Raw genomic sequence first — 23,370 nt, 5'->3', positions numbered from 1 at the left:
TTAGAAAAAACCTCATCTTTATAAGATTGTGCGTGTGTTCATTTTAGTGTAAAAATAAGTTAGGCATTTAAATACCTGACACTCTTTTAAATTTCAACGTTATTTTTAGTCTTAAACCCTTGGATGTTGAGTTTATGAAGGCCATACACAACAAAGTGAATATTGTACCTGTAATTGCAAAAGCTGATACACTTACTCTGAAGGAACGGGAAAGGCTGAAGAAAAGGGTAAGTTCTAATTTTGTTTGTGTTAATGTTGGCTACTAGTAACCCTAGTGTAGGTGAGCAGGGAGACTTCAGCCAAGAAAAGTGCTGTTCTCCCACATGACACTGTACAGGCATGGTGTACTGTGGTTTAAAATTTGCCAGAAAACACAGACAGTCTTTGGCATCCTGAGGATTCTGATTCTTGATTTGACTGGGGGTATTATTCTTTTTTTAAATTCAGCAATGGTCATCTGTCAGTGGGAGCGGCGATTTGACTGTATTGCGGTACAAATCGGCTGTAATATCCGGCCAAGCCTAAGAAGGATTGGACCTGTTTCTTTCACTTTGGGTCAGATTGGCTATGCACACTAGTTTTAAATTATAAAATGAATTTTGAAATGTTGGGGCTGACTGATGGAAGCAATGGATTAACATAAGAACATAAACATTAGCACTAGCAAACAAGCTTATTTAAAGTAGGTGACTCCATTATCATTTAAATACTTAACTGTTTAAATGTGTTTTAAGTATAAAAATCATACCCCTAAGATATGTTATCGCTTTCTTTATGTGTTGACACCCCCTACACCCACTGCTTGGTACCAGTTTATTCCACCCCTTCTTAGACACAGTGTCAGATCCTTATAGCCTTGAAGAGCTTTTATGTTTTACTCTTTAATTTTTAAATCAAGCAATAGGTGATTATACCTGTTTGAGTTTTACAATGCAAAGTGTAATTAACTTGTTAAAGAGGCCCTGGTGACCCAACAACCACTCTTAAATTGAAAACTTCCACTCATTCTGTAAATCCTTTCAACTTGTTTCCTGAAGTCTGGTCAGTGAGTTAATTACACTTGGCTTTGAAATACAGGTACTGCTAGAATTTTGCAAAAATCAGCTCTTAATTGAGGGAGGGGAAGAAATCAGCATAGAAGGCCAGTCTTTAAACTCGTGGCCCCATATCTCTGCAAAGCTTTCCCCTAAGTTTCTTATGTTTTACTTTGCTTTGAAAATGTAACTGGGAGCAATAAGCCGTTCCAAGTTGAGTTGTTTTGAAGTAAATCTCTGATTTCCCCCTGCTTCCCCCCCACCCCCGAAATTCAGAATCATACTGGGTTTTTTCCCCTCTTTACTTTTATTTGACTTTTAAAATATATATATATATATAGTCTTTAACAATAAACATGGTAGAACTTAATTCATGGATGCTACAATTTTCCTTGTAAACAGTATCCATCATGTTTGGACTATTGTTGACTGTGGTGAGAAAGCATTTTCACTCTACACTATTTATAGGTAAACTGAAATGTATGTTGTTTAAATGTGGCTACACATGACTGTTTCGAATTTCATCTGTTTAGTGCCAGATTGAATCCAGGAGTTAGGTCCGTTACCTTACTCCTTCATATACAACATGTCTTTTTTTCTTCCCTCCCCTCATGGATGGAGTGGTTCCATCATTCAGCTCTTCAATTTTCAGTGAATCTTCTGAGCTAAAAAGGAGAGAAATCTTTTCTCCACTCCAGCCCAGAAGAGAATAAGTCTGCTCACTGTCTTGGAGGGAGTGTTTGTCTGTTTATATCAGTGGCTTCCAAATTGTGATCCATGAACCACCAGTAGCCCACCCAAAGCTAGTTCTTGCATCATGCTGACTCTCCCTGGTTTCCTGCTGCTACATCATACTGACCACTAAAAATATATGGCAAGGCAACATTAAGAAAGTCAGTAATTGCTGTAGTTGCCACAGAGATTCTATCACCAGTGGGAGAGGAGTGTCAATGAGACACTCTCATAGTGACAGGTTTCAGAGTAGCAGCCGTGTTAGTCTGTATTCGCAAGAAGAAAAGGAGTACTTGTGGCACCTTAGAGACTAACCAATTTATCTGAGCATAAGCTTTCGTGAGCTACAGCTCACTTCATCGGATGCATCCAATGAAGTGAGCTGTAGCTCACGAAAGCTTATGCTCAGATAAATTGGTTAGTTTCTAAGGTGCCACAAGTACTCCTTTTCTTTTCTCATAGTGTGGCTCATGTCTTAGTAGAGTGAGGTTGAGAACTCCAAGCATATTTTTACTCTGTAATTCTTGACCCCATCTGCCCAGAAAGTGTAAAAATTGATATAAAAACTAAAATACATTTGCTCACAAATTACTATTCAGTTAGTGACTTCTCCCTATGGAAAATTCTCTCCAGCACAACTCATCATGAAGGTGGCAGTCTCCATACCATAAAACAAATGTGATTTGTTTTTTTATATATATAATATTTATATACATTTTGCTATGCAGTCATGGAAGGTGAAAAGTTTTCTTCTAAAGCAAAAGTTAACACTTAGGATATGCTGGCTACAGCTAGCCTAAGGCTATGTCTACACTACACAGCTCTTAGCAACATAGCAGTATCACCACAGCCGTGCTGTTAAGTCGCGCAGTGTAGCCGCTGTTCATTGGCTGTCCTGCCAACAAAAAACTTCTACCCTTCCCCCCGAACGAGCGGCGTTCGCATTGTTGGCAGGGCTAGGAGAGTGCTCCTGCCGACAACACGCTGTTCACACTGGCACTTGCCCCGGCAAAACTTTTGTCCTTTGCAAGGGTGGGTTTAAACACCTGAAAAACAAAAAAAAAATTGCAAAAAGAAAAGGAGTACTTGTGGCACCTTAGAGACTAACCAATTTATTTGAGCATGAGCTTTCGTGAGCTACAGCTCATGCTCAAATAAATTGGTTAGTCTCTAAGGTGCCACAAGTACTCCTTTTCTTTTTGCGAATACAGACTAACACGGCTGTTCTGAAAAAAAAATGTCGTTCAATTGCCAGTGTAGACATAGCTTGAGAGAGGGATATTAAATGTGGAAGGGGATATTGCACTTGCATTAGTTTTAAACAAATTTTATAAACAAACTTTAGAGATTACTATTTTTATACTCACTTCATAATCTCAAAATGACATTGTAGCAGTGATAAAACACAATAGTGAGTTAATTGCAAAGGCTTATGCCTCACTATGAACAATTGCTACATTAATCAGTGCTATCATTTTTGGGGTAAATTTATGTGTATCTCTCTACAATGTAAACCTGAATTCTCCAAGAAAGTGACAGGAATTTTCCAAAACGCTAACATGGTGGAGTTGGAAGGAACAGAATTGTCATTTGTCTCAAATTTGAGAGAAAGATTTGTATGTTATGATAGGATTAAGTAATTTTTGTCAGTGTTTAGAACAACTCAGGATAACTAAAAGTCAGTTTACAGTAAGTCTCTCCAATTATGGCCTTTATTTTAAAACACACACAAATTAGGCAAGTAATTAAGACTTCTAAAAATCTAGACTTTCTTTGGACATGGTTCTTGCGCAATTAGTTTACCTTGAAAGTTAAAGGATTGACTTGTGTATATTACCTTCATTCCTGATGTACTCTTTCAGATTCTGGATGAAATTGAACAACATGGCATCAAGATTTATCACCTGCCCGATGCAGAATCAGATGAGGATGAAGATTTTAAAGAACAGACCAGGCTCCTGAAGGTAGGAATAGTTTTTAGATTAGACATAGTTGTGATGGATACAGCTCTTGAGCTAGAAGTGGTATATCCTGTTTTACCAGACTTTCCAAGGTGAATATATAATTTTAAAACAAGACCTGGATTCTGTTCCAGGCTTTGCCACTGACCTGCTGTCTGACCTCAGGTAAGTCACTTTAACTCTGTGCCCAAGTTTCCACATCTGAAAAATGGGGATAATGATGCTTGCCATTCATTGTAAATTATTTTGAGAATTATAGACGAAAAGTACTACACAAAGCTTATTGCTTTTTTTCTGCAATTTCTAGTGAAACTGATTACTGGTTCTAGTTTGGTTCTAGTTCATTCTTGGTGACTCTTGATTTTTTTTCAGGTCAGTATCCCATTTTGTGTAGTGGGATCCAATCAGTTGATTGAAGCCAAAGGTAAAAAAGTTAGAGGTCGTCTCTATCCATGGGGTGTAGTTGAAGTGGAGAATCCAGAACACAACGACTTCCTGAAGCTGAGAACCATGCTAATGTAAGACTATTACACTTCTAACAAAACTTAATCTTGTGTTCAAACCTCTTTCTTAGGATACAAGAGGTAGTACTGTCATCCTTTTGTCAAAGTCTCAAGAACCTCAAGATTGAGCAGCACTCCCTACATATTAAAAGTGCAATCAAAATATCTGCACAGAACTAAAACCTACAAAAAGTTAATAGCATTTTCTCGTGCCTTGTTGCTCAGCAGTCCTATTTGGGGGACCTACCACCATCAAAAGCTGAGCCTGGTTTTAAGGTTTGCATTTCAGAGTCTAGGGCCTGCTAGATCTGTTAAAAAGTCAATTTAAGTTTAAACTGGTTCAAAACCCTGTGCGGACACTTATTTTGATAAGTGTTTTTGGTTGAAAGTTAAACCTGTTCCCAGTCACCTTAAGTTGACACTGAAAGAAGTGTCCACACTGGAGTTTATACTGGTTTAAATTCACACCTTGGGTGTGTCATTTTCCTCATGTAGAGAAGACCTAAGAAAGCTAATGGGGTAGCCCATTATGTTGCCATACACTTGACCATGTAAGTGAGTTCTTAGTTTGGCCTGTCTATCCCATCTTAAAAGGAAACTAGAGAGAGAAGGTGGGTGAGGTAATAATTGGTCCAGTAAAAGTTATTACCTCACCTGTCTTGTCTCCGTAATATCCTGGGACCAACACGACTACAACAACACTACATACATACAAAGAAACTTCAAGGCAACAACTGGGCCTTCAGTACATACGTTCTCAAAACCCTACAAAATAGACTTCTTGTTCTATGTAGATATATAGCCCTTTGGTAGGAAAGGTCTCTAAACTTTTTTAATACGCTAATATGTAGTTATTCCTCCCTCAAAAGGATATTCATTATTAAGATATTCATTTTTAAGGTCAGGCTTGACAAAGCCCTGGCTGGGATGATTTAGTTGGGGATTGGTCCTGCTTTGAGCAGGGGGTTGGACTAGATGACCTCCTGAGGTCCCTTCCAACCCTGATATTCTATGATTCTAAGAGCCCCTAACTATACAGACTTCAGGCTGTGCAAAGGAAATTCTTAGGTGACAATAAAATTTTCTTTTCTCAGACCTTTCATGTCCAGCAGTCTGACCTAACCATCAGGGGTTAAATTAGTCTTTCATCAAAGCTGAGAGACTTTAGCAACTTTCTTACAAACATTTTAAATTTTGAAGGGAATAAACAGTATTACTGAAGTATACATCAGTGTACTGAAGCTTTTTGAAGCAATGTGCTTGGGTTAGAGCTTCTGTGAGGGATAGAACTTAAGGTCAGCCTGTGATCAAACTGCAGCCAGGCAAATGGAGTCACATACTGAACTATTCTGGTAGCAGTGATAGGGAGTTGTAAGCCACCCTGCTCTGAAGATAGAGAACCAAAATCCTGATGGTATCACTAAACCTCATTTCCAGAAGGTGGAATTAAAGATGAAAAAGTATCAATACCTTTGTGTGTAACTAATGAACGTTGTTTTTGTTATTTAAGTGTCAACTGACAGTTTCACAGAAGGGGAGCATACGGCTGTCTTCACTAGAAACGCTGCAGTGCTACAGCCGTGCTGCTGTAGTGCTTCAGAGTAGACACTCACTATATCACCAGGAGGGGTTCGCCCATCAGTGTGGGTAACCCACCTCGCCGAGAGGTGGTAGCTAGGTTGATGAAAGAATTACTCTGTCGACTTAGCACTGTCTACATGGGGGGTTAGGTCAGTATAACTATATCGCTCAAGGCTGTGGATTTTTCACACCCCTGATAGAAGTAGTGATGTTGACCTAACTTTTTAATGTATACTTACCTTCCTTCAGAAGAGGGAGAACATACGTAGTGGATTGCATAAGACAAGAAATGCTCGCCGTTATCTTTCTCACTGGAGGAGCTGAGGTGGGAAAGAGCAGTGGGAATGTGACCTGGTGTGCCTGGGGATAGTCCTCACTGAAAATGCCAAGATCCTGGCAAGCTGCAAAAGAGAGAGCAGATATTCCCAGAACTGTGGTTTACACTGAAGTTAAACTCACCAACCAGTCACAAAGTGTGCTTCTGATTTCCCCACCCCCCACCCCCCGATGCCTTGCTGACTCATAAGGTATATCCCCTGGCGCCTTTCATAGAATATCGGGGTTGGAAGGGACCTTAGGAGGTCATCTAGTCCAACCCCTGCTTAAAGCAGGACCAATCCCTGATTTTTGCCCCAGATCCCTAAATGGCCCCCTCAAGGATTGAGCTCACAACCCTGGGTTTAGCAGGCCAATGCTCAAACCACTGAGCTATTCCTCCCCCCAATGGGTTCATTGTACAGCTGATGACTCTTGATGGGCCAACAAGCAGGCTTAGTGCTGAGGTCATTCTGTCTGGGGGTGTCACTCAGAAACACTGCACAAGTTTTGAAATGCAGATATACCATGCATATCTACAACTCACAATACAAGGGTGATACAAACATATAAACAAGATTATCATACTGGGCAAATTATAACATTTTTGCAGCTACTTTACACAGCATATCTGGTCAGATTGATAGCAATTTTATAATATTGGTATCAATATCACAAAGTGTTCCACATATTCCATATAGGTCACAGGGGCCTGGGAGACTTGCCCTGTCTAATAGTCAGGGATGATACTGCCCTGTCTAATATTCAAGGCAGTAGTATCCCTTTCACAGGGCCCTGGATGGACCTTGCCACCTGAGCCTTCCCAAGGAAGAGGAAGTAATTCTTTTGGGAGCGGTCTTTCCTCATTCTTCCACACTGAAGGATAGCTGTTGTACCTCCTTACCCCCATGTCTGGGGTGAGAAGGTAACACTTGCTGCTGTTGCTCTTCTCTTTACAAATGGCAAGAAACCTTCATGTTCTCTATACTAGTGCGCTCTCTCACCTTACTTTCAGTACTTGGACTGCTGGTTGTTGTGACCTACTACTGTTCAAGAGAAATAAACATTGTAAAAAATGAATGTTAATGTCATGAGGTGAGGAGGGGACGTGTAGAGGTTCAGTGACATGAGGGTTGTAAAAAAATGCGCTTGTATTTTTGCATGTTGGGTTCAAATGACCAGACTATCCTTATTCATACTATATTTGAGTCACGCATCAAGAAAGTGCCTCAGCAAGTTATGATTCGGCACAGGGCACGGTTTCACTATCAACTTTTTTTTGCTCCTTCCAGTACCCATATGCAGGATCTTCAGGAGGTGACCCAGGACCTTCACTATGAGAACTTCCGCTCTGAGAGACTTAAAAGAGGCGGCAGGTTGTCAGTACATGGTTACAGTCTACCATTGTCTCCTCTGAGTCTACCTTTCTGTCTGTCCTTCCCCCTTCTCATGCTGACCTTTCAGTAGCAGGATCTGATGTACCATAGGATGTTCAGGAGCTGTAATCAAAAACTGGAAGCTGATGGATCAGTCTCTAACACCTTAGATTTAAACATGAATAGAGGAAATGAATTGTTAGTAAATCTGGATAGACAATTGAGTTATACTTTTGCTTCTGGTTTCATTGGGATTTGTCCCTCTTCTTCCCCCACCCCCCCACTCGTTATGTAACACACCCTGTCCATCCCCTACCATTGTCCTGTCACCAGCTATTTGACCTAGCTAGCTGCCTCTTAAATTTTTTCTTCCAGGAAAAGTGATGGCAGAAATAACCCCTTACTCACCAGATCTGCTTCCTGTGTATTCAGAATTCTATTTGCTGATTTCATTGACTAAAATAATTTTGTGCAGGTTTTATGCCTATTAATGTTGCATAGCCAACAAAATTGAGAGATTCTACTCTCTTAAAGTTTGACTGCTGATATAGTATCTAAGAACCAGATAGTATCCTTGTGCATCACTAGAATTGATTAGTACCATCTAACTAAAAACTGGACAGTCTTGTTTGTGCAACTCTTTTGAAGGCATTGGTGTGCAGGTGTCACTAGTTTGGCCTGCAGAACTTTCTATGGTGATGGTCTGTCAAGGCAGGTTTCCCCCACTCTGGCACTTCGAGTGCAGAAATTTTAAAAATTAATACTTGCCACTCCAGGCTTGTATTAAACTCCCAAGGTTACAGCTTTTCTCTGACTTTGGCTTGGTAAACACTGCCACTAACCAAATGCAAAACCCCTTTTGGAACCCCAGGAAGACGTACCTGGGAATTCCTTCCTGTGGGGTACCCTCAAGCCCTTTCACCCTTCTCCATCCCCTCCCCCCAGCCTTCTGGGGAAGAGCTGAGAAAGAAAACAAAAGAAATTAGCTGTTGCCACCAGCTAATTAAACAACATATGCACCAACCTCTTAAGACACCAAAAATCCAATCCTGTTTTTTAAAAAAGGTAAATTTTATTAAAACCAAAAAGAAAGAAAATACATTTGGAACCTAGGCTTTTGCTAGATTTTAAAGAGCAATTCCAAAAATTAAGCACCCATAATAGCTTTCTTGGGGGTTCAGCTTAAAGGTTACAAGCAAACAAAAGCATCTGGGGTTAGTACAGAGGATTCAATTAGCCATAAGAAATAAACAGAAATAAAGCAAATTGCGTCTTTCTAAACATTTCTGATCTACTTGCACATTTGGGAGTTCCAAATAAGTACTAGGTATGATCTGATGATTTATGATCATACCTGGCCTAAAGCTTCTCATAGCATAACTGCTCCCTGTTCCCCTCTTTCCCGGAGAAAAAAATAACAGACAGAAAGGGGAAGTTTTTTCCCATTTTAAAAAGTTCTAGCCTTCCCATTGGCTCTTTTGGTCAGGTGCCCACTCCTTTTCCTTTACCTGTGGGACTTTAACAACCCTTTACAGGTAAAGCAAGCAGAGACCAGCCACCAAGAGGGACTTTATAGCTAGCTGGCTGGCTGGGTGCCCATAAAAGGGAGCTTACACCCCCCTCCCCTTCATTTATCACATGGTCTTTGAGAAGGAAAGAACTGAATTTGTCTCTGAGGCAAGGCTAGCATTCACTGGGATGGGGAAAGAGATTCTTGTAAAGTGAAAATAGTTGATCCCGGAGTCATTGTAAAGATACCTATGGAATGCCATGGTCTGTCTTTGTACAAAATCCCTTTTCAGAGTAGCACTTTACTACTCTGAAGGATCAGAAACAGCTGTAGCTGATCTAAAGCTTTAGGTTCTATCCGTTGTTCTCTGTTCAGAATGCATGTTACACTGGGTATATGCAAACCACACTTCCCACTACTAAAAATTGAATTCTAACTAGTTTACTGTCCTCAGGACTCAGTTGGGTGCAGGTAGAGCCAGTGGATGTGAAATGAAGCTGTGGCAGCAGCCACTAATAAACTCTTAGGCTTCCTCACAAGCACCCATTGCCCACTGGCAGGTAGGCTCTACAGCTCCCTCAACCTTGCTGGATTAAGCCTTTAATAAGGAGTGATTACCTTTAGTATGCTGGTTTGCTAATCAAGAACTTGTAATGCCTTACCTGTGAGGAATTCCCAATAGTTTTTAGCACCACAGCTTTCTTTTCCTCCAACAGCTGTTTGGCCCTCCATTCTGAAAGGGTTTCCATGGTAGTTTCCTGAGAGGGAGGAATGGGAAAATGAGAAGGAGTTCTGTTCTCTCCCTCTTTCCCTTATGTTCTTTTAAATTCTCCCTACCATTCTCAAAGAAAGGGGATAGGGTGGTGGTAATACTGTGAAATGGAGGCAAAAGAGATTATATTCTTGAAAGTGCCTCCAGGGTTAGAAATCAGTCTTGGCAGTCTACTTTGAAAAGGAATTTAATGTTCTCACCAGATTCTACTGTGTGGGCAGGTGTTTTCTTTTCTTTAAAAACACCAGGTAAACCTGAGGTTCCACTACAAGCACTTCATCTTACCTCCTGCAAACTGCATGGTTTTCCTATATTGCGGAGTAGTTGCCAGATGATGCCTACTTTAAATATGCTAGTTCCCTTTTCTCTGGCAGGTTAGAGGGTTAGAGAAACAGAGCTAGATCCTTCACAGCAGGAGTGAAGGGGACAGGGACTGCTCTCATTTTGATTAAAAATTCATGTTTGTTTTGAGTTGGGGGAGATCTGAGTTTCAGGTAGAAATTAATCAGGTATGTCTTGGCTTAAAAAAGTTGAAAACTGCTTTTGTACATTTCAGCCACTAGAGGGTTACATGATCACACACTAACAGGGCTGACAATCTTTCACAACCAGCAGTGGATTTTCCCTGCTGTTAAGACTGGAGAGAGAACCTAATGGGTCAGAATAGAAATGGGTTCCAACCCCTCTATGATAGTAGTTCAGTTCTTTCTCCAGGCAAACCAGCAAGCTATTAATCTGTTTTCAGCCACCTTGTTTTTTGAAATTGGAACCCCTCTCTAGTCTTTAAAGGGATTTTGGTTGAACTGGATTCCTGTTATCTAGCAAGTGTTTCTAGAGCTTGATGTCTATATATAGCTTTAATATAGAACTGGTCTAACTGGGATTGTGTGTTGCTCAGAATCTCATGGAGATTAAAAGTAGAGTTAAAACTGCTGAGCTTTCTGCCTCATAATCTTGAAAACAGGAAATAGGTAGTGTACACCAAGATACTCTGACAGATTGATGAGGATAGTCAATATGTTTTGTTTAGATTACACTAAAGATGTTTTTTGTCTCCTATCTAGTTATAAGTTTAGGGGTTGTATCTTACTTTGAGTATTATGAAGTGTTGGGTGTCAAATTACTACCTTTTTAGTAAACATCAGTTTGTTGTCAGGTGCATAAAGTAAACACTTAATGTATGGCATACTTGTGGCACCTTAGAGACCAACACATTTATTTGAGCATAAGCTTTCGTGAGCTACAGCTCACTTCATCGGATGCATTCCGAATGAAGTGAGCTGTAGCTCACGAAAGCTTATGCTCAAATAAATGTGTTGGTCTCTAAGGTGCCACAAGTCCTCCTTTTCTTTTTGCAAATACAGACTAACATGGCTGCTACTCTGAAACTTAATGTATGGTTAGATATGCATACTTCGCTCTGGACTCATGCCCGCAACACTACGCAACAGCTAGAGAAGTGTATCAGCTGCCGCTGGATGAGGTGTGAGGAATACCAGGAGCTGGGAGTCCTTGTGCCACACTAGCATCACTCCAGGGTCCTCTCCAGCATGGTTCTAGCTCTCGAAGGATGCCATCTGCTGGCAATACATGGAAAACCTGAATGGAAGGCGGACCAGGGCAAGGCATTCGAGGTGACATGCAAGTGGGAAGCCAGCAACCACTTCCTCCCCGGGGGCAGCTTCATCCAATTTGCCGACTGGAGGTTCATCCACGGGGCCTGGCTCAACTGCATCCCATTGAATGGAGCCGTCCTTCATGGGAATCGGGACGAGCAATGCAGGAAGTGCAGCTATGCCAATGAGACGCTACCCCATGTCCTGTGTAGCTGAAAGCCCCATTCCAGAGCCTGGCAGCTGCGACACACCACCATACAAGATCGCCTGGTCAGAGCCATCCCACCACCCGTAGAGAAGGTTGCCGTGAACTCCACTATCCCCGGAACCGACAGCCAACTGCGACCTGACGTAGTCATCACCAGTGAGGACTGGAAGAAGATCATCATGGTGGACATCTCAGTGCCCTTGGAGAGCAGGACCCCAGCCTTCCGCAACACCAGAACTCAAAAGATGGAGAAATTAGCCCCTCTGGGCGACGCCTTGAGAGCTAAGGATTACCAGATTCAGACATGCTGATCGTCGGAGCCCTGGGCATATGGGACCCCAGTAATGAGCAAGTGAGAGAATGTGGAATTGGTCAGTGCTACACTCTGCTGATGTGGCAACTCATGGTGTCAGATGCCATCAGGTGGTTGAGGGACATCTGCATAGAACACATCACCAGACATCGGCAATACCAGAAGGGATGAGCTGGAGTGCCAATGAGAAGTACAGTGGGGAAAGTAACTGAAATACTTTCCTCATGGGTTGTATTTTCCAAATGGACAATCTACCCTAAATGCTCAATTTCTGAGGTTCAGTCTACACTCATTCCTATATTTGCTTTCTGCAACCAACTCTCAAACACTTTTCATGAGTGATGTACCAGAGTATTCGGATTCTAAATCTAAACTGTATTGTTAAATTTATTCACCTTAATTTGGGTTATTGCAGATTATGCACTATATGTATCTTATGACTTTTTTAAAACAAACTATGTATTGTGGATAATCTAAGCATTATACCGAGATGTACAGACATTCTTTTCTTAACCTGTGTACTATATAATTTTGTTAACATTCGCTTTAATAAACATTTTTAAATTTGTATGGGTCTTTCACGCTGCAGAGGGGAGTGGAGGAAAAAAACGGCAGGGAAACTTGGGCATGTGTAGTACTTGAAACTACTTCTAACACCTTGACATTGGCTAAATTTCAAGTTGAAGTGGCCCTTGTAACTTGCATTGGATTACTTACACAGTAGTTAAAATTTAAACCTTCTTTGCAAGTGCTATTGGCTCCTGAAGCCAGGCTGATTGTTGACAGCATCATCACTCTTCTGTAGCCTACATAGGTGATAAGCGTACTTTTTAGTTTCAGAGTAACAGCCGTGTTAGTCTGTATTCGCAAAAAGTACAGGAGTACTTGTGGCACCTTAGAGACTAACCAATTTATTTGAGCATAAGCTTTTGTGAGCTACAGCTCACTTCATCGGATGCATACCATGGAAACTGCAGCAGACTTTATATATACACAGAGAATATGAAACAATACCTCCTCCCACCCCACTGTCCTGCTGGTAATAGCTTATCTAAAGTGATCATCAGGTGGGCCATTTCCAGCACAAATCCAGGTTCTCTCACCCTCCACCCCCCCACACAAATTCACTCTCCTGCTGGTGATAGCCCATCGAAAGTGACAACTCTTTACACAATGTGCATGGCAATCAAGTTGGGCTATTTCCTGCACAAATCCAGGTTCTCTCACATCCCCCCCACCCCCATACACACACAAACTCACTCTCCTGCTGGTAATAGCTCATCCAAACTGACCACTCTCCAAGTTTAAATCCAAGTGAAACCGGAACATCTGGGGGGGGGGTAGGAAAAAACAAGAGGACACAGGCTACCTTGCATAATGACTTAGCCACTCCCAGTCTCTATTTAAGCCTAAATTAATAGTATCCAATTTGCAAATGAATTCCAATTCAGCAGTTTCTCGCTGGAGTCTGGATTTGAAGTTTTTTTGTTTTAAGATAGCAACCTTCATGTCTGTGATTGCGTGACCAGAGAGATTGAAGTGTTCTCCGACTGGTTTATGAATGTTATAATTCTTGACATCTGATTTGTGTCCATTTATTCTTTTACGTAGAGACTGTCCAGTTTGACCAATGTACATGGCAGAGGGGCATTGCTGGCACATGATGGCATATATCACATTGGTGGATGTGCAGGTGAACGAGCCTCTGATAGTGTGGCTGATGTTATTAGGCCCTGTGATGGTGTCCCCTGAATAGATATGTGGACACAGTTGGCAACGGGCTTTGTTGCAAGGATAAGTTCCTGGGTTAGTGGTTCTGTTGTGTGGTATGTGGTTGTTGGTGAGTATTTGCTTCAGGTTGCAGGGCTGTCTGTAGGCAAGGACTGGCCTGTCTCCCAAGATTTGTGAGAGTGCTGGGTCATCCTTTAGGATAGGTTGTAGATCCTTAATAATGCGTTGGAGGGTTTTAGTTGGGGGCTGAAGGTGACGGCTAGTGGCGTTCTGTTATTTTCTTTGTTAGGCCTGTCCTGTAGTAGGTAACTTCTGGGAACTCTTCTGGCTCTATCAATCTGTTTCTTTACTTCTGCAGGTGGGTATTGTAGTTGTAAGAGAGCTTGACAGAGATCTTGTAGGTGTTTGTCTCTGTCTGAGGGGTTGGAGCAAATGCGGTTGTATCGCAGAGCTTGGCTGTAGACGATGGATCGTGTGGTGTGGTCAGGGTGAAAGCTGGAGGCATGCAGGTAGGAATAGCGGTCAGTAGGTTTCCGGTATAGGGTGGTGTTTGTGACCATTGTTTATTAGCACTGTAGTGTCCAGGAAGTGGATCTCTTGTGTGGACTGGACCAGGCTGAGGTTGGTGGTGGGATGGAAATTGTTGAAATCATGGTGGAATTCCTCAAGGGCTTCTTTTCCATGGGTCCAGATGATGAAGATGTCATCAATATAGCGCAAGTAGAGTAGGGGCTTTAGGGGACGAGAGCTGAGGAAGCGTTGTTCTAAATCAGCCATAAAAATGTTGGCATACTGTGGGGCCATGCGGGTACCCATAGCAGTGCCGCTGATCTGAAGGTATAAATTGTCCCCGAATGTGAAATAGTTGTGGGTAAGGACAAAGTCACAAAGTTCAGCCACCAGGTTAGCCGTGACATTATTGGGGATAGTGTTCTTGACGGCTTGTAGTCCATCTTTGTGTGGAATGTTGGTGTAGAGGGCTTCTACATCCACGAACATGATACAGTTCTGTGGTGACCTAGAATCCTATTTTCGACGTCTCCGACTCACCTTCACTCCGACCTTCGAGACACCACTGACTTCCTGAGGAAACTTCAATCCATCGGTGATCTTCCTGATAACACCATCCTGGCCACTATGGATGTAGAAGCCCTCTACACCAACATTCCACACAAAGATGGACTACAAGCCGTCAGGAACACTATCCCCGATAATGTCACGGCTAACCTGGTGGCTGAACTTTGTGACTTTGTCCTTACCCATAACTATTTCACATTTGGGGACAATGTATACCTTCAGATCAGCGGCACTGCTATGGGTACCCGCATGGCCCCACAGTATGCCAACATTTTTATGGCTGATTTAGAACGCTTCCTCAGCTCTCGTCCCCTAAAGCCCCTACTCTACTTGTGCTATATTGATGACATCTTCATCATCTGGACCCATGGAAAAGAAGCCCTTGAGGAATTCCACCATGATTTCAACAATTTCCATCCCACCACCAACCTCAGCCTGGTCCAGTCCACACAAGAGATCCACTTCCTGGACACTACAGTGCTAATAAACAATGGTCACATAAACACCACCCTATACCGGAAACCTACTGACCGCTATTCCTACCTGCATGCCTCCAGCTTTCACCCTGACCACACCACACGATCCATCGTCTACAGCCAAGCTCTGCGATACAACCGCATTTGCTCCAACCCCTCAGACAGAGACAAACACCTACAAGATCTCTGTCAAGCTTTCTTACAACTACAATACCCACCTGCAGAAGTAAAGAAACAGATTGATAGAGCCAGAAGAGTTCCCAGAAGTTACCTACTACAGGACAGGCCTAACAAAGAAAATAACAGAACGCCACTAGCCGTCACCTTCAGCCCCCAACTAAAACCCTCCAACGCATTATTAAGGATCTACAACCTATCCTAAAGGATGACCCAGCACTCACAAATCTTGGGAGACAGGCCAGTCCTTGCCTACAGACAGCCCTGCAACCTGAAGCAAATACTCACCAACAACCACATACCACACAACAGAACCACTAACCCAGGAACTTATCCTTGCAACAAAGCCCGTTGCCAACTGTGTCCACATATCTATTCAGAGGACACCATCACAGGGCCTAATAACATCAGCCACACTATCAGAGGCTCGTTCACCTGCACATCCACCAATGTGATATATGCCATCATGTGCCAGCAATGCCCCTCTGCCATGTACATTGGTCAAACTGGACAGTCTCTACGTAAAAGAATAAATGGACACAAATCAGATGTCAAGAATTATAACATTCATAAACCAGTCGGAGAACACTTCAATCTCTCTGGTCACGCAATCACAGACATGAAGGTTGCTATCTTAAAACAAAAAAACTTCAAATCCAGACTCCAGCGAGAAACTGCTGAATTGGAATTCATTTGCAAATTGGATACTATTAATTTAGGCTTAAATAGAGACTGGGAGTGGCTAAGTCATTATGCAAGGTAGCCTGTGTCCTCTTGTTTTTTCCTACTCCCCCCCCCAGATGTTCTGGTTTCACTTGGATTTAAACTTGGAGAGTGGTCAGTTTGGATGAGCTATTACCAGCAGGAGAGTGAGTTTGTGTGTGTATGGGGGTGGGGGGGATGTGAGAGAACCTGGATTTGTGCAGGAAATAGCCCAACTTGATTGTCATGCACATTGTGTAAAGAGTTGTCACTTTGGATGGGCTATCACCAGCAGGAGAGTGAATTTGTGTGGGGGGGTGGAGGGTGAGAGAACCTGGATTTGTGCTGGAAATGGCCCACCTGATGATCACTTTAGATAAGCTATTACCAGCAGGACAGTGGGGTGGGAGGAGGTATTGTTTCATATTCTCTGTGTATATATAAAGTCTGCTGCAGTTTCCACGGTATGCATCCGATGAAGTGAGCTGTAGCTCACGAAAGCTTATGCTCAAATAAATTGGTTAGTCTCTAAGGTGCCACAAGTACTCCTGTACTTTTTAGTGGTTGTTAGCATTTGATGCTGTGTTAACAATATATATTGCTCTTTGTACCACTTCCGCTTACCCCTCTACACATGACTGCAAAACTGATCTTAGACTGATTTGCTTGGAGCTTGCTTTTTCCCAGTAAGATCTCCAAACAGATGTATACGCACTTTTAAAAAACCTGTATTCTGTTGTGTCTCTCAAACTGCCCCATAGGTGGAGAAAGGGAAGAATGCTGCTCTGCCCTCATTTTGGGAGGCTTTCAGATATGTATATCAATGAGCACCATATAAAATATCTAGGGTTTATATCATATTTAAGTCACTTAATCAGGCGTGCATGTGTTTTGTAACAGGTCTTACCAGATACATTGCTAAATGCACCCACTTATTGAGCAAGTTGAATTATGTATGGAATATATAGCAGAGTAAAGGAATTAAGGTGTTGGTCCCACTGAGTCAATGGTAAATGCAAATAAAATTCCCAGGTTATTGGAATGGCAGTGATATGCTACATGAAATTCAGCTCTGAATTAAATGGCAAGGTATTTAGAAGCCATGAGGAATTGTGAAGGATCTTTCTTCTGAAAAAGCTCTAGGTTTGCACTTGGTACTTTGAGAAGACATTTTGCTTGGTCTTAAATCTTGATAGTAATGTATGGCTTTTCATATGGTTGATCAAACCTGTGGCATATGCTAGTTCTATTTCATGTCTCTGATCTTATAGGAAACAGTTCTAGCTGCAGGGGCAGCCAAATTCCTGACACAGATCCTAGTGGGCCTCTAGGAAAACCCAAAACTGATGCCCAGTTATTTTAACATGTCACTTCTGAACTCATGCTCATAGTTTGTTCATCTTAAACTTCTGCTTTGCTTCAGTCATGTCAATATATGAACCTTAGCACCTCTTCTGAGATGGGTCTACCTGTGCTACTCTGACATGGTTTTAGAAAATAAGGTGGTTGAACTTGTGAAGGACAGAGGAGAACACTGGAGTACTTGTAGCATCTCTAGTAAATTGTATTTAGGTGCTGGTGAACAAATTTTGTTTGATATTAGTATACCTCTGTTGTGGTAATCAAATACCTGCATGGACACAACTTTATCTTTATTGTATCAATTACTGCACTTAAACACTGTTCAAAAATAGTACTGAGTCTTGCATATAGATCAAGGATGACAGCTGTCTTAATTCACAGCAAGTAACCTTCTGCATTCCTCACTTGTGCCTGTGTTAAGCTCCTTTGTTCGTTTTTCTTTTTCTATTTTTGGGAGGTGGATGGGGGGGAAAAGCGGTGTACTTGCTCTGAAAAAGGTTCATTCTTATGAAAAATGTTTTTCAGTTGATGTGAGGAAAGTGCCTAAATCCTGTGTGTATTTAAAGAAACTGCATGTGAGAGAGAAGACTGCAAGTCTGGTTCAGAATGAGACTCTCGGTTGCGTAGTCATAAGATTAAGATTTTTGTCAGTTATTTTTAGTAAAAGTCAGGGACTGGTCACAGGCAATAAACAAAAATTCACGGAAGACCTTGACTTTTTTGGGTTTTTTTTTTTTTTTTTTTTTTAACTGACAAAATGAGACTAATGTGGGATGAGAGCCCAAGCCCTGCTGTGGAAGGAGGGGAGGGCTTCCCTGGTAGCCTGAAGCTGAAGCAGAAAATGTCATAGGGGTCTCTGGAAGTCATGAAATCCATGACTTCCAAGACCTTAGTGACATAATCTTAGCCTTACCTATGGACAGATATAAAACTGCCACTTTAAGTAAATGAACCAGAAGGCACACACATTGATGAATGTTTATGCCTCTTTGTTTTAATCTTAGGAAAGTTGAAGATGAGGAAGTGAATAAAGATCAGATTTTGCTGGAAAAAGAAGCTGAAGTAAGACTGCTTTCCTTATAGACAAGCTGTGTATTGCAAAAATGCCCACTTTTCATTCCTTAATTATTTTCTTTGGGGCTAAATATTTCATTGTGGTCTCAGTGCAGAAGTTTTTTTAGGTTTTGTTTTTGTTTAACAGTTAAAACAATTTCAGTAGTGAGTGACAGGAGTATGAAAACTTTCTCTCTTAAGAATGGTCACAACTGCTTGCTTGCTTGCTCTGGTAATTCCAAAGCTTATTTTTTTTTCAAAATTCCAACTTGGAGGGGACTGGATAGCTCAAGGTAATGAAAAGAAAAGGAGTACTTGTGGCACCTTAGAGACTAACCAGTTTATTTGAGCATGAGCTTTCATGAGCTACAGCTCACTTCATCGGATGCATACCGTGGAAACTGCAGCAGACATTATATACACACAGAGATCATGAAACAATACCTCCTCCCACCCCACTGTCCTGCTGGTAATAGCTTATCTAAAGTGATCATCAAGTTGGGCCATTTCCAGCACAAATCCAGGTTTTCTCACCCTCCGCCCCCCCCCACACACACACTCACTCTCCTGCTGGTAATAGCCCATCCAAAGTGACAACTCTCTTCACAATGTGTATGATAATCAAGGTGGACCATTTCCTGCACAAATCCAGGTTCTCTCACCCCCTCACCTCCCTCCAAAAACCACACACACAAACTCACTCCTGCTGGTAGTGACTGTACCTTGGGAACCTTTAATCTCCTGGCTGCCGGCTCATATCTGTTTTGGATCAGAAAGTAGTTTGCCATCTGCTGGTTGTTTTAAGTCCTTTGTGAAATGAGCCTGGGCTCACTCCAATTTATAGTGAGCATATGTGACCATATTACAAAATCCCTGCTACAACTGACATCAGTCTGCACCTTCAGAGCATTCTTAGGCACCAGGTTATTGAATGGACAGTTGACACTGAATTATCTTCTTGCCTCTGATACAGTTCTGCTAAGCCAGGATTATCCACATATCAGGGCAGTGGGGAGAAGCTTGTCTTGTAATTATAGAATTTCAGCACTTTAATAGGGCACCTTTCCATGTGAGTTTAATTTCACAAAAAGTTTAATTTCACACTTAGCATATAGTTGTTACTCAGCGTTGACAAGTGTGAACAGCATTACAAGCAAAAGGAGATTGCATACTGCAATTAGAATTTGCATTTGAACATGCACTCTGATAATCAGTCAAATAACTTCCTTTCATTACTAACTCCCCCCCACTAATCTGATGACGTTCAAGTGCAGAGTCCTGCACTTAGGAAAGAAGAATCCCATGCACTGCTACAGACTAGGGACCGAGGGGCTAGGCAGCAGTTCTGCAGAAAAGGACCTAGGGGTGGACAAGAAGTTCAATATGAGTAAACAGTGTGCCCTCATTGCCAAGAAGGCTAACAGCATTTTGGGATGTATAAGTAGGAGCATTGCCAGCAGATCGAGGGACGTGATCATTCCCCTCTGTTCAACATTGGTGAGGCCTCGTCTGGAGTACTGTGTCCAGTTTTGGGCCCCACACTACAAGAAGGATGTGAAAAAATTGGGAAGAGTCCAGCGGAGGGCAACAAAAATGATTAGGGGACTGGAGCACATGATTTATGAGGAGAGGCTGAGGGAACTGGGATTGTTTAGTCTGCAGAAGAGAAGAATGAGGGGGGATTTGATAGCTGCTTTCAACTACCTGAAAGGGGGTTCCTAAGAGGATGGAACTAGGCCAGAGGCAGGCAAACTCCGGCCTGCGGGCCGCGTCTGGCCCGCGGGACCATCCTGGCTGGCCCTTGAGCTCCTGGCCAGGGAGGCTAGCCCCCGGCACCTCCCTCACTGTTCCTCCTCCTCCCCTGTAGTGACACTGCCACGCGGGCAGTGCGGCTTGCTCTGTCCAGGCAACGGGGCTGCAGACTCCTGTTGCTCTGAGCGGCCTGGTAAGGGGGTGGTGGCAGGGGGAGGTTGGATAAGGGGCAGGGGGTCCCGGGGGCAGTCAGGGAACAGAGCAGGGGGTGGTTGGATGGGGTGTAGCTTCTGGGGCAGGGAAAAGGGGGTTGATAGTGTGTGGGAGTCAGGAGGCAGGGGTGTGGATAGGGGTCAGGGCAATCTGGGGGTGGGGGGGGAGGGTTGGATAACATGCTGGGTCCCTGGGGGCCTGTCAGAGGGTGGGGGTGTGGATGGCGGGGGCAGTCAGGTGACAGGGAGTAGGGGGTGTTGAATGGGGGTGGGGTCCCGGGGGGGGGCAGTTAGGGGTGGGAGGTGGTGGTCAGGGGACAAGGAGCGGGAGAGAGGGGGTGTATGGGTCAGAGGTTCTGAGAGGGGCAGGAACTGGGAGGGGGGGCAGGGGCCAGGCTGTTTGGGGGGGCACAGCCTTCACTACCCAGCCCTCCATACAGTTTTGCGCCCTGATGTGGCCCTCTGGCCAAAAAGTTTGCCTATCCCTGATCTAGACTGTTCTCAGTGGTACCAGATGATAGAACAAGGAATAATGGTCTCAAGTTGCAGTGGGGGAGGTTTAGGTTGGCTATTAGGAAAAACCTTTTCACTAGAAGGGTGGTAAAGCTCTGGAATGGGTTACCTAGGGAGGTGGTGGAATCTCCTTCCTTTGAGGTTTTTACGTCAGGCTTGACAAAGTCCTGGCTGGGATGATTTAGTTGGGGATTAGGCCCTACTTTGAGCAGGGGGTTGGACTAGATCAGGGGTCGGCAACCTATGGCACGTATGCCAAAGACGGCACATGAGCCTTTTTTTTTTTTTTTTTTTTTTTTTAATGGCACGCTGCTGCCTGCTGGGTCCCAGCCACCAGCCCCACTCAGCCGGCTGCCGAACCCAGGCCAGGATCCAAGCAGGCAACAGCGTGCCATTAAAAATCCTGCCCACCCTGGCCTGCTCTTCTCTGTGCGCCCCCCTCTTCCCCCCCCCCCCCCACGGGGGCAGGGTGAAGAAGCTTGGTCCTGCTGGCTGCTGCTGCAGGGCAGGCAAGCTTCCCCCTCCCCAGCCTCTTCCCTAGCGTGCTGTGTTCCTGCCTCTCCCTCCCTGCTGCCAATCAACTGATGGCCCTTGCGAGGGAGGGGGAGAAGCGGAGTCGCAGAGCACTCTCTGCTCCAGGGAGGAGGCAGAGAAGAGGTGGAGACAGGGCCTTGGGGAAGGGGTGGTGGAATCAGGGCATATCCCCTCCAGCGCCCTGCCGTGATCTGCTCTGGGCAGGGGGCTAGAAGCACACCCAACCCTCTACCCTGATCCCTACACCCCCTGACACACACCCAGCTCTGACTCCAGCACCCCCCACACACCCTAGCCTCCTGCCCTGACCCCTGGGCCCCTGACATTCCCACCCCCACCCTGAGCACCAAATGGGTGCTCCTGCACACACACCCGCGCACACACATTCCCACCTGTGCCCCTCACACCAAATGGGAGCTGCCCTGGTAAGCACTCCACACCCAAACCTCCTGCCCCAACCCTGAGTCCCCTCCCTCATTCTAGCTCCTGGCCAGACCCTACACCCCAGCCCCCAGCCTGCTCCTTCACTCCCAGCCCTATGGTCAGTGCACTCCCACCCTCAGCTCAGTGCAGAGAGAAAGGAGGAGAACGGGCTAGAACCAGGGAGAACGTAGGTACCCCCTCTGTGGGCAGGGCCAGGATCCCAAACCGGCAGCAGGCTGAGTGGGGCCAGCAGCTAGGATCCTGACTGACAGGAGCCAGCGGATGGAACCCCAGACTGGCTGCCAGTCTGGGGTTCTGGCTGCTGGCCCCTTGCCAGCCGGGGTCCCGGCCGCAGGCCCCATTCAGCCTGCTGCTGGCCTAGGTGAACGGAATCCCAGGCTGACAGCGGGCTGAGCGGGCCAGCAGCATAAGATCAGCATTTTAATTTAATTTTAAATGAAGCTTCTTTTGAAAACCTTGTTTACTTTATATACAATAGTTTAGTTATATAATATATAGACTTATAGAGAGACCTTCTAAAAAAGTTAAAATGTATTACTGGCACGCAAAACCTCAAATTAAGGTGAATAAATGAAGACTCGGCACACCACTTTTGAAAGGTTGCCGACCCCTGGACTAGATGACCTCCTGAGGTCCCTTCCAACCCTGATATTCTATGGTTCTAGAGATGAGCTTGTAGTCCTTCACAGCAGGAAAAACATCTTGCTCCCCACAATTGCAGAAACCCTTCTCTGTGTCCTTTTAACAAGGACAAGACCCCTTCTGAACCCCCTGCCTTCTACTGGTGCTCTTGTCACTGGAGTGGGGATGATCTCTTGAGGAGGACTGTAGTTAACATAGGGGTGGCAGGCTTGTCAATGTGGGGAGTGGCTGGGATGGAGTAAGGTTGTTGGGGTCATTATGCTAACTTCATTAAAAAAAATAAATTGCAGAAACGTATTAATGCAGCAATAAGGGTGAAAACTTAAATGCACAAAAGCAAGGGCATAATAAAACCAAAGTTCCTAGAGCAATATTGGCTCCATTATTTTAAATCTATCAAGAGCATCATTCAATAGCCTAAATAGAACTTAAGACGACTACATGTATGCAATATGGTTGGGTTAATCTCAACAGTTGTTTCCTGACTTGTGCATTTAAACACTCAAACATTTTAGGATTATTGAATTGTATTTGTAGAACCCCAATCTAAGTTTTTCTTAGTTTTAATATCCTATATGTTTGTCTGGATAGATGGATTACCAGCACTACTGGGTTCCTGGCAGCAATCCCTGTCTGCCACAGAAGAAGTTGTCTGAATTATTTCACTAGCTGGAATGCTTCATGTATTGCCTCTTTCTGTCAAGGATCAAGGAATGGGTGGAGGGGACATAAGTCAGCTTGCAGACTGGGGCTTTACTAATAACTTCAGTGACT

At 43.7% G+C, this 23,370-nt stretch overlaps 1 protein-coding gene across 14 annotated transcripts in view; it reads left to right on the top strand.

Annotated features, from left to right (window-relative positions):
* Nucleotides 1–23,370, top strand: part of SEPTIN2 (septin 2) — a 111,966-nt gene that overhangs the window by 18,905 nt on the left and 69,691 nt on the right. For 10 of the 14 annotated variants that reach the window (XR_012160861.2, XR_012160865.2, XR_012160860.2 and 7 more), the window contains 5 exons: nucleotides 110–227; nucleotides 3,629–3,730; nucleotides 4,100–4,245; nucleotides 7,419–7,505; nucleotides 18,451–18,508. Coding sequence is in view for 6 of the 14 variants with exons in the window: in XM_073360463.2 (XP_073216564.1) it covers nucleotides 110–227; nucleotides 3,629–3,730; nucleotides 4,100–4,245; nucleotides 7,419–7,505; nucleotides 18,451–18,508 (511 nt within the window). In the remaining 8 variants the exon portion in view is untranslated. Of the gene's footprint in view, nucleotides 1–109; nucleotides 228–3,628; nucleotides 3,731–4,099; nucleotides 4,246–7,418; nucleotides 7,506–11,148; nucleotides 12,898–18,450; nucleotides 18,509–23,370 lie in introns of those variants that run through there. The other 4 variants (XR_012160863.2, XM_073360466.2, XM_073360465.2 and 1 more) reach the window with 4 other exon arrangements.

Source organism: Lepidochelys kempii, chromosome 9 (assembly GCF_965140285.1).
Source record: "Lepidochelys kempii isolate rLepKem1 chromosome 9, rLepKem1.hap1, whole genome shotgun sequence".
NCBI classification, from domain to species: Eukaryota; Metazoa; Chordata; order Testudines; family Cheloniidae; genus Lepidochelys; species Lepidochelys kempii.
Note: the sequence above shows the minus strand (reverse complement) of the source record. Positions and strands in the feature narration are given on the sequence as shown.